Source organism: Lepidochelys kempii, chromosome 13 (genome assembly GCF_965140285.1).
Source record: "Lepidochelys kempii isolate rLepKem1 chromosome 13, rLepKem1.hap1, whole genome shotgun sequence".
NCBI classification, from domain to species: Eukaryota; Metazoa; Chordata; order Testudines; family Cheloniidae; genus Lepidochelys; species Lepidochelys kempii.
The window spans coordinates 225,865-237,335 of record NC_136392.1 but is presented as its reverse complement, the minus strand read 5'-3'; the positions used below and the strand labels follow the sequence as shown (position 1 = coordinate 237,335).

Sequence of the window (11,471 nt, the reverse complement as noted above, 5' to 3'; positions counted from 1 at the left end):
TAAAAGTAGAGGAAAATTCTAAAGAATAACTTCTTTTGAGCACCCCAACTTCACGTACAGGCTGGACTCGGATGCTGTTCCTGGGCTTTGTATACAGAGAATGAGAAAGTCCTAACAGGTCCATGCAATGAATAGAGATCCTTTTCATAGGAGGACAGGTGCTTGGCCTGTTTAGAAAGGAGAAGCTGACCCTGAATCTCTGCCTTCTGGACCATGCTGTGTGCGGGGAGGCACAGAGCTGAGTGTCTTTCGGCTCTGCATAACCCATGCATGGTTGGAGCAGCCCCTGTCAGAGGCATTGGTGAACAGGCATTGGTCTCAATGGGTTTTGTGTGGTTGGAGTTCAATTGCTGGTGCCCGTGTAACTCCACTGCAGTCTAGGTTGTGTGTGAGAGAGACCTTATCCTCTTTTTCATTTACTAAAACATCAAATATCAAGATTTGTCCCAAAGCTAAATATGACCATGTAGGTGGGTTTCAGGTGTGGATACAATGACACTGTGAGATCTGGGTCTGTGTCTTTGGGGCAGAAGGCTTTTAGCTCCCACTGATACCATGGTGTCTGCATGTGTGGAGTTGGTGTAGTCCTGCTCTGCGTCTGTCACACCCATCCACAGAATTGCAAAATGTTACAAGCGGTCAGCTCCTAATCCTCTGACCTTGCATTGCAATGATGACTACAGACCCTTCCATTGTAGCTGGTGTAGGGAAATGGCACTTGGAATTATAGATCTCTCCATTATGGCAGGCGTGGAGGAGAGCAGAATCTTGTCAAGTTCTTATATGGTATCTGTTAGTGTCTGAACCTTGCATTATTTTATTATTTCTCTTTGACTCCCAGAGATACCATCTCCGATCAGGGCTGCATTGTGCTAGGCACTTCATATATACACAAAGGCAGTACATGCCTCAAATATCTTACAGTCTATATAGATAAGACCAACAAAGCCTAGGCGGGGAAGCGACTTGCCAAAGGTCACATGACCGGTCAGAAGGGGAGCTGGAAATAGAGCCCAGGTCACCTGTCTCCCAGTCCAGTGCCCTATATACTGGACCATACTGCCATTTTACTGCTGGTTAACTGAGGCCTAGAGAGATTAATTGACCTGCTTATGGTGACACAGGCAGTACCTTGCCAGAGCTGGGAATGGAACACTCAGGTTTCCGACCCTGTACCCTGATCTGATGAAACCTCTGATTCCAAGACCGCACATCTAGCCTGGATTTCTGATCTCTGATTCTGGGCTTCTCTTGCAGGGAAGACCTATGTGGGTTTGAAGATTGTTCAGGCTTTCCTGACCAACGAGCAGGTGTGGCAAAGCACTCTCCAGAAGTTTCCCATCCTTGTTGTCTGTTACACCAACCATGCATTGGATCAGTTCCTGGAAGGTAAGAGGGTCTGCGTGGTGTGGGGTGGGTTTAAGTTCAAACAGCTATGCTTTGTGCTGGAACTGCCCTCCTTTGAATCTGATGTTCTCATTCATGGGTTTGCTATTCACTCCGATCCCCACTGCTGTGCAGTGAGAAGGTCACACTCCAAATTGGATTGGACTGACTGGAATTCCCCCCCTACAGGAGGGGCTCCCTGATGTGAGTGGAGGCATGTGGCCATGATGTGATTCTCCCTGCTTTCCCCACCCCTCAGAGAGAACAGAGAGTGGCTCTTTCATGCTAATGTTTTTCATGCTCAGGAATCTACACATCTCAGAAGAGTGGGATTGTGCGAGTTGGAGGGAGAAGCAGCAGCGAGATCCTGAAGCAGTTTACCCTGCGAGAGCTGCGGAAGAAGTGTGAATTTCGCCGCAGCCTGCCCACGCACCTCCGCAGGGCATACATGAATGTATGTGTGGGATTCTGGAAAATCTTGTGGGGGGAAAAAGGCTGCCTACACATCAGGGAACAGATGCAGCAGCTAATCCACCTGTACAGTTGTTACCTATCCAGGCCCACTTCTCCCCATCTCCTTCTTTAATCCCTCTCATGCTGAAGCCCATCTGCTGGGTCTCCCATTCTCATTCGCTCTTTAGTCCTGGTTTGTCCCTATGCTGTTCTTGCTGTTTCTTCTGTTTCTTCTCGGAGCCTGGATTTCCAGAGTATAATAACTCCTGAAAGCCTCACTCGTCTTTCCTTTTGCACAGATAATCACCCAGATGAAACAGTCAGAGCAGGAGCTGCGTGAAGGAGCACGGCACTTAGAGTGCACAGCATATGGAGTGCTGCATGAACGCCACTTGGAAAGATACATCACTACGCAACACTGGGACAGCCTGATGAATGGTCTGGTAAGAGGAATCCTGTCATTCCAGGCCAGTAGCCCTAATGCCTGACTGTACCCCTTCTGCACATAATCCTTAGGTACAGAGATTCAGTGCTAGCTTCTAGGAAAGTCCCAGCCATTCCCAGCAGGCCTCACTGCTTGCAGTGAAGTGCTAGTTTCACTGACTGAGGAGTTCAAGGCAAGAAGGCCACAGTGAATAGTCTGGAAGCTTATCAATAAGGCTACAATTTGGTCACAGATTGGGTGATTTTAGGTGACCTCTGTGACTTCAGCCCCAGGTGGCAGGGCTCGGGCTTCTGTGGTTTATTGTTTGTTGCCCGTGACTTTAACTAAAAATCTTAACCTTACTTATACCCTGTGTATTCCATGGCTGCAGAATTGTCTGCTGAAAAATTGTATTCTTTACCCTTACCTTGAGGCTGCAGAGAGGCCTTCCCAATTTGAATTGAATATAATTGATGCAGGCAGCCCAGAACAATAGCTCTGAGAGATCTGAACAGTCCCATTCATCTCAGTAGAATGCTAACTGTGAAACTGAATGATGGCAATTTAACAGTCAGAATTAACTGTTTCTCTGCTGAGCATGTAAGTGCAAGAGCTGAATGTGGTCTGCTTCTCTCCAACAGATGCAGTGAAGGAAACAGGGTAGGGGCAGTGGAATAGCTGGTTAATATCAAGAATCAATGGGGAAGTGAACTAGAAGTTTCTCTGAGCATGCTCACAAGGGTTAGGGAAAGAGGAGATTTGTCCCTTTCCCTGTTGCCAAAACCTCAATGCCTCTCCTGCCTTCCTAGGTACCAAAATCCTCAGCAGTTCCCCTAGCTGCTGCCAAATCCTTCAACTGCCCTCATGATGCTACAATGTGTTTTCTCTTTGTCAGTGCAGAAGTCTTGGGCAAACAGACTGGTTTGGGGCAAAGTGAATTCCAAGTGACCCTTTCAGCTTAAATCCCATTTGTCTGAAAATGCTTTGCTTGTGCCTGTGACTAGAGCACTGCATTCTCTGAGGCCCTGGACCTGCAAGCAGCTGGGTGTGGACAGACCCCATGCAGAGCCCCAGTTACAGAGCTCCTTGCAGGATTAGAATTTAAAGGGAAAAACCTTTCTCTTTGGTTTTCCTCTGTGCAGCTGGCAGCACTCTGTATGGAGTCAGTGTCAGATTTTCCCCATGGAGTCTGTTTCCTCTGTGGGTCTCATATAGCCAGAGGGAAGAGAGGAGTTATTTAAGTAGAGTATGACTGCTAACCCATAAAAAATGGCAGTGATCTTAGGGTAAAGAGGTGGGGGAGATATAGGGCTGATGTAGGACCAGAAACTGCTTTCAGCTCACTCTTTGAAACTGCCTAGATTTCAAGCTGATATTCCCTTTATTATCAGTATAAAAACACCAATAATGAAGGGAAATTGTCCTACATTAAATTCAGTAAAAATCCTAATTTCTGAAGGTACCTGAAGCTGCCACGGACTTCCCCTCTGCTGCACTGAGGCAGCAAGCAAGAGTCTTGCTGACAGATTTGGGTCTGGCCCTAGTTAAGCTGCCTGTATGTGTGTGTATATATATGTGTATATAGAAGAAGAGTGTATGATAGTTTGGCTTCAAACTGCTGCTCTGAGCTGAACAGGCTTGCTGATTTATGTCTCATTGCACTAGGATGATGAGTGGTTTTGCTACAAGGGTTCAAGGAACTCTATGATTCTGGAGTGGTTGGGCCTTGGTGTTACTGCCTTCACCCAGAATGGTGCAGAGAACCTAGTGGCTGAGAATGCAGGTAAGAGGCTCACACCTCCTTTAGGTGTGTGAAGACAAGAGTATATCCATGTGTGACGTTGCACTCCATATGATTTTATGAAAAATGAGTGTGAATATAATGTAACTGGAATATGCTTCATGCAAAAGGTCTCTTGTAAGGTATCATTACAAACCTTATAATCTACTGAGCGTGGTCATCCTATTTGTATAAATGTTTCATTCTTCTATCTGAAACTAGAAAGATGAAATATAACTGAGGTCCTATTGTAATTATGCGAAGTGTGGGCCATTAATGGTGGTTTGGAATCTTGATGGCTCCCATCAACTAGGACAATTGGTTGTAAATGGCTCTGTTTGCTTGCAAGCCTTCCTGTGAGTCAGACCAGGAAGCATGAAGGTTTGGGGGGGTCTCACGGGACATGTGACCATGTCACCTGGTACTGGAATCCATCTTTAATCTGGTGCTTTTCCATTTAGAAGGTGGGGTGGGGACCCAGAGACAAAAGATTCCCACCTTGTGCCAAAGATATATAAGGGGGTGGAACAGAACAAAGGGGGCTGCAGTCCTGAAAATTCCCCAGGCTACCACCTGAGCTGAAACAAGGACTGTACCAGGGGAAAGGATTGGGCTCAGACTAGAAAGGAGTCTAGTCTGTGATAGAAGCTTATTGGAACATTTTAAGGGTGAGATTTACCTGTATTCAGTTTCTTAATGCATTAGGCTTAGACTTGCGTGTTTTTGTTTTATTTTGCTTGGTAACTTTATTCTGTCTGTTATTACTTGGGAACTACTTAAATCCTACTTTTTATACTTAATAAAATCACTTTTGCTTATTATTGAACCCAAAGTAAGTAATTAGTACCTGGGGGAGCAAACAGCTGTGCCTCTCTCTCTCTGTGTTTTAGAGGGCGGACAATTTGAGTTTATCCGGTATAAGCTTTATATAAAGTAAAACGGATTTATTTGGGGTTTGGATCCCATTGGGAGCTGGGTGTCGGGGTGCTAGAGACAGGAACACTTCTTAAACTGTTTTCAGTTAAGTCGGCAGCTTTGGGGCACGTGGTTCAGACCTTGGGTCTGACTTGAAGCAGACTGGCATGTCTGGCTCAATAAGACAGGGTTCTGGAGTTCCAAGCTGGCAGGGAAAATGGGCTCAGAGGTAGTCTTGGCACACCAGGTGATCGTCCCAAGGGGGGTCTCTGTGACCCAACCCATCGCACCATGCATGAGGCCTGTGGTAGAGGTGCGAATGTGTAAGCCCGGAGGTGCCTGGTGAGGGGGAGCTGTGGTCGAGCAGATATTGAAAAGTGCATGATATTGAAGGGGAAGGGAGGGGAGATGATAGTGTTTGAAAAGTACCATGGCTAATTAAAATCCCAGCATGCCCCTCTCCACTGTTGCATTCTCCTCCTACTGCAGTGTCCCTCTCTCCTCCCTTTAGCTGCATTGCTGTCACTGATGCCTCCACGTATGGCTGATTTACTGTCTTCTAGGTGGCCAGCAGGATGGAGAGGAGGAGCAGGAGGGGGAGGAGGAGGGGGAACAACTGCTGGAGATCCCAGAGGAGGCCGACCTGATTCAGGCAGACCGAGTGATTGAGGAAGAGGAGACAGCCAGGCCTCAGCAGAGGAGGGAGGATGAGAATGGTGCCGTCATGGAGCTGGCAAATATGCTGCTGGCCATGAAGCTGGAAAAGCAGGGTCAAGGGGCAGCCCAACCACAGCAGGAAGCCGTGGAGTGGGAGGTAAACACATTCACTGGGACTGGGAGGCTTGTTTTTTCACTCTCTTGCTTTTGCTTTATCTGGATAGGGAGGGAGTGATGGGGGAATACTGGTGCTGAGAACTGTAAGTGTAACTGCTTGATGGGAGTTCTTCCTGCAGATGCAACCAGCTCAGAGGAGAAAAATGAAGCAGAAGATGAGGGCTGAGCTCCGTAAACTGAATGCAATGACTGAGGCAGAGGCAAGGGCTATCGAGGACTTGTGGCAGCTGGACCTCAGCTCCCGCTGGAGGCTGTACAGGTAACAGTGCTCTTGGATGTGTTAGGCAGGCGATGCCCAGAGATTGCCCCCAGTTTGCTTGCTCCCCTATTTATGTAAAGTACTCATCTGGCCTCCACTATTTTCAGATGGGGAAGTAAGGCACTAATACTAAATGGCTTGCCCAAGATCACAGTCTGGAATCTAGGTCTGAGTCCTAGGTTAGCGTCTTAAGCACTGGACCATCCTTCCTCTCACTTGGTGATCATGCCCTTCTCCAGGCGCTGGCTACAGATGTACCAGGGGGAGATTCGACGAAAGATCCTGCAGCATGAGCAGCAGTACCAGGTGGCAGCAGAGAGGTTGGCGGAACTGAGGCTGCAGGAGGATCTCTGCATTCTCAAGGAGGCCCTGGTTGTAGGGATGACGACTACAGGTGAGTGGCATTTGGGGAACAAACCAGCACTGCATCCTAGGTCAGTGGAGGGACACAGCTCCCAGTGGACTCCATCTGCAGAATCGGTAGGTGGGGGGTTGGGTATGTGTGTGTGGAGTCATGAACCGGGGCAGCTAACGGGAGAGTTTTGGAGGTTGAAGCAGTGGACTCTGTGCTTGGGGATAGTGGGCCTTGGAGAGCTGATGCACTGAGCTCATCTGTAAGTTTTTTCTCTGCGTTGTGTAGCTGGGCCATGGGCCCCTGAATTAGCAGCTCAGACAGATCTGTTTGTTGGTGTCTTGGTAAGGGCCATGTAGCTTTGACCTTTGATCAGTCGTCGTCTCCTTCCTCCCCCCCCCCTCCCCCCGAAGACTGAGTGACTCGTTGCTTCTTGCTGGTAGGTGGTGGAGCTGAGCAGGATAAAAGTCAGTTGCTTGACAAATGTGTGAGCTGCTAACAGGAGAGCTTCAGAGTGCGTTTGGCCAGGGAGTGTGAGGGACTGTACGTAAAAGGAAAGCCCGACTCTTGATTATGTGATGACCTTCAATGGAACAGCTGTGACCTGCACCAGATATGCCATGTTTTCTTTCCTGCCCAAAGTCAGAAGGGACTTTGTGTATGACCTGGAAGTTGGTGGCTGTGTTGGAAGAATGGTCTCTTGGATTGGAAGGGCAAGTGCAGACGTTACACGGCATCAGAGAGACTGAAAAGTTCCATTGCTGATGCAGATTTAGTGAAGAAAGGAGCTGGCCACCAAGGAATCTGAGGAGGCTTTGGTAATTCATAACCACGGAATGCAGATGATGAGGCAGACAAAGACAGGCAGGCTTTGACCATCGGAATGATGATGACCAGGATGAATTCCACAAAGCTAGAGGTTTCCAAATTATACCAGAATTCTGTGTGGAAACTACTGAAAATATCTCTGAAGCTCCACCTGGTCAAATTCAACAGAGAGACATACCCATGGATGGCTGCTCAGCCCAACTTGCAAGAAAAATCTAGCATGCTGACAAAGGTGTTCAACTGTCCAAGGAAGACAGACAAGCCTTGCTGGGGATTCCATCCTAAGAAGAATGAATAGAACGTTCTGCAAGGGACAGATGATGACAGGATGGTGTGCTGTTTTCCTGGAACCGAGACGCTAGACATCACTTTCGATTAGATAGGCTTTTAAAGTCGATGGGGATGAATCCTCTGGTGATGGTGCACGTCAGTACTAATGACACTGCATTGTAGGATATCTCATAGATTATGAATGACTTCAGGGAACTCAGAAGGGTGCTGAAGGAGAAAAATGTCCAAGTGATCCTGGTGATCCTTCCTGTTCCATGAGTGAAGGAAGACTGAAGATGCTGGAAGTGAACTGCTAGCTAGGTAAGTGGTGGAATGTAGATAAATTTTGTTTTGTGGAATATTGGTCCACCTTCTTTGGGGAGAGGGGACTGTACAGTTTGGATTTGAATGGCCTCCATCTCAGTAGAAGAGGAGCCAGAGTAGTCAGGCATCTGTTGTTAAACTAAACAAAAGGGGAAGGTGAAAAGAAGGGCCAAATGAGCACTCATTCAGCACAAAATTATGATGAGAACAAAATTAATCAAGAAACCAAAGGATGTGAAGAGAGCAATTTATTTAATTGCTCATACAACAATACTGGGTGTCTGAGTAACAAACAAGGAATTAGAATTGCTCATTTATTAGCAAAAATTCAACATGGTTTATATTTGGTGGGATGATTTGTGTGATTGAAATGTTCAAATCAATGGTTATAACTTATTAGGAGGGACTGAGTGAGGAAAAAGGGGAGTGGGAGTAGCAATCTATCAAATTACATTACCTATTTCAGAGTCACTGACGTCTTGGAAAATGATCTTGAATGCATATGCATCAATGTCTTAGTACCCCGTCTTATGCTTTATCCATTATCTGGTGTCTGCTGTAGACCACCAAATCACACTAGGGAACAGGATGATCAGCTGTATAAGCCCTTATACGTAAGTGTAGGGGAAAAAAACTCCTCTTGATTATGGGGGACTTCAATCTAAGTGAGTGACATATGCTGGAGGTTTCATGCTGCCAGTACTAAAATATCTTTGGAATTACTAAATATTTTATAGATAATTTCCTAACTCAGTGTTGCAGCCAACGTGAGGGAATTTTGTAATGGGTCATCTTTTGACAGATAAAGAGGAATTGATCACAGAACTAAAAATGCACGGTAGTTTAGGTACAGTAACTCCTCACTTAAAGTTGTCCCAGTTAACGTTGTTTCGTTATGTTACGTTGCTGATCAATTAGGGCAGTGGTCTCCAAACTGGGGTGCACGAGATGATCCCGGGGGTCCGCGGCAGCAGGATTGCTGCCAGACAGCACTCCGCCGTTTTTGTTCTTCGGTAGCAGCTCTGCACATCCACGGCTGGTGTTCCCCTCCGGTGGTGCGCCTGCGGCAGGTCTTCTGGTCTTCACCCTGCGGAGTGCGAGCCAAAAAGTTTGGAGACCACTGAATTAGGGAACATGTTGGAGACCACTGAATTAGGGAACATGTTATACTTTAAACGAACGTTGTTTGGCAACTGCCTGCTTTGTCCGCTGCTTGCAGGAAGAGCAGCCCATTGCAGCTAGCTGGTGGGGGCTTGGAACGAGGGTGGACCAGCAGCTCCCCTAAGTTCCCTGTGCAGCAGCTGCCCAACAGGCTACCAATTGCCAGCAGTTCAGCTGTCCCTCCCCTGTCTGCCATGTGCTGCTCCTGCCCTCTGCCTTGGAGCTGCTCCTGGGCGCTCCTGCTTGCTGTGCAAGGGAGGGAGGAAGAGGGGGACTAATGTCAGGGTGTCCCCCTCCCTCCTACTCCTGCCCCCCGCTTATCCCTTCTCCATATAGAGCAGGGGGGAGACACATCAGCGCTCAGGATGGAGAAAGCTGGCCGCAGCTGCTGTCTCAACTTCCTGATGTTTTTAAAGGCAATGTACTTAGAATGTGGTGTCCGCATACTTAAAGGGGCAGTGCGCAACACACACGGTGTGTCTCTGTCTGCCATGCTGTCTCCCCTCCCTCCATTCATGCTGCCTAACCCTTGAGGGCTCAGCTGAATGCGAGTTCATCATTTAGCAATAAGGCATTCCCTAGGAAATATCCCATCTTCTTTCACCCTCTAACTTCACCACCTCAACCAAAGCTTCACAATCATCATTGCTGTGTACAGTATTAAATTGTTTAAAACTTACTCTGTGTGTGTGTGTGTGTGTGTGTGTGTGTGTGTGTATATTTTTTTTTTTTGTCTGGTGAAAAAAATTTACCTGGAACCTAACCCCCCCCATTTACATTAATTCTTATGGGGAAATTGAATTCACTTAATATTGTTTCACTTAGTCACATTTTTCAGGAACATTAACTCCTCGCTTAACGTTGTAGTTATGTACTAATGTCATAGATCCACAGGTCCGGTGCTCTGGAACAGTATCTGGGAGGACCCTTACAGTGTGTTAACCCCGTAACCCCCTTAGCTTCACCGCCTCTTGGGACCAAACCTTGGAGCCTTCAGCACCTCTGCTTCATGCCATGAGGTCCCCCTCAGTGAGTCCACGTGAACTGGATACCTGGGCAAGACTTACACACCCAAAAAGAGCAATGCAACCCCCAACTTAATCGGGAGTGACTCAGTCAGCGGTGTAAAAACAGACTTTATTAGATTTCTAGAACAAAGCGTAGAAAGTCCTTAGGTTAGCATACAGAACAGAAAAGTTATAACCAAGTCCATCTGGGTCTGTCCAGAGCCCCAAGCTCTCTTTGCCTCAGTCCAGAAGAGACTCCTGCTTCCAGCAGCCCCACCTGAGCCTCCTTAATTCTTTGTTCTGTTCCCAGGTGAGGAGGTTTTTACTTGTCTTTCTTCCTTAGCTCTTTGTTCTCCAGCTGGTTAAAACTGGCTGGCTTCCTCCACGGTCATTAGCTGTTGGGTACCAAACGTGTGGTCCATTGTCTTCTGGGACACTCCAGGGCAAGGGACCTGGGACCCAGACAGCCAGGTGCCAGTCGTACCTGGATCTCTACAAAGAATAAACAACCTTTTCCCCCTACCTAGTTAACCATGCAGGATATAGGGGAAGCTAAGACAGACACACACACACAATATTCATCCAAAATATTGCGAAAAATTCCCTCTTTGTCACAACAAGTGATTGTAATTTGATCACATTTGTTATATGGAAACAGAATAAAGTCTAAACCAATAATAAAAATGTGGTGCTTTAAAAGTGCCAATTTCACAAAGCTGAAAATAATTGGAGAATTTAAGCAGAAAAATGTGAATGATGATTGGGAATTGTTTAAGAACACTTTACTGGATGCACAAAAGGCCACAATAAGACAGAATGCCATACTGATTGTTTTTTTTAATCTGGCTTTTTTAGAGGGGAAATGAAGGCAGCTATAAATCTTTAAATACAACTGGAAGAAAGGAAAAATAGATGATAAACCAGAAGCTAGGAATTGTAAAAAACTGATAAAGGAAGCAAAAGGACACATTGAGACATCTATAGCCACCAGAGTAAGGACAAGGAAGAGATTAAGTACATTATGAATAAAATGTATTGGGCCATTACCAAATGGAAATGGTAGAATTATCAATGTAAAAAAGGCAGGAGTATTTGTAGCCTTAGTGATGGATTGGTGATTGGATAATCTTAGACCAGTGGTTCTCAAAGCCGGTCTGCCGCTTGTTCAGGGAAAGCCGCTGGCGCGCCGGACCGGTTTTTCTTATCCGTACTTCCACACCCTGTTATTTTAGGGGTGCTCCACTTCTCATGGGCTATCCCCTTAGCTCCTCTTATTTCATTAACGTCTATGTGTGACGAAGTGGGACTGTTCTTAATGTTTCCTCTGAATAGTGTGGGGGTGCCTCAGTTTCCCCTACGCAGTTCTTAAGTATCTAGGTGGTGGGGTAAGGGTGTATGATCAGTGCAGAGCCCTAGAGGGCAGGTGTGTGGACACAGAGAATGGCCGACACCCTGTTTCCTAACAACTGATGGCCTGG

General features: G+C 46.8%; 1 protein-coding gene across 9 annotated transcripts in view; it reads left to right on the top strand.

Annotated features, from left to right (window-relative positions):
• Positions 1-11,471, top strand: part of ZNFX1 (zinc finger NFX1-type containing 1) — a 36,731-nt gene that overhangs the window by 4,893 nt on the left and 20,367 nt on the right. For all 9 annotated transcript variants that reach the window (XM_073326824.1, XM_073326820.2, XM_073326821.1 and 6 more), the window contains 7 exons: positions 1,258-1,389; positions 1,692-1,840; positions 2,139-2,282; positions 3,929-4,046; positions 5,522-5,772; positions 5,912-6,051; positions 6,291-6,445. In XM_073326824.1, coding sequence (XP_073182925.1) covers positions 1,258-1,389; positions 1,692-1,840; positions 2,139-2,282; positions 3,929-4,046; positions 5,522-5,772; positions 5,912-6,051; positions 6,291-6,445 — 1,089 coding nt within the window. The remainder of the gene's footprint in view (positions 1-1,257; positions 1,390-1,691; positions 1,841-2,138; positions 2,283-3,928; positions 4,047-5,521; positions 5,773-5,911; positions 6,052-6,290; positions 6,446-11,471) is intronic.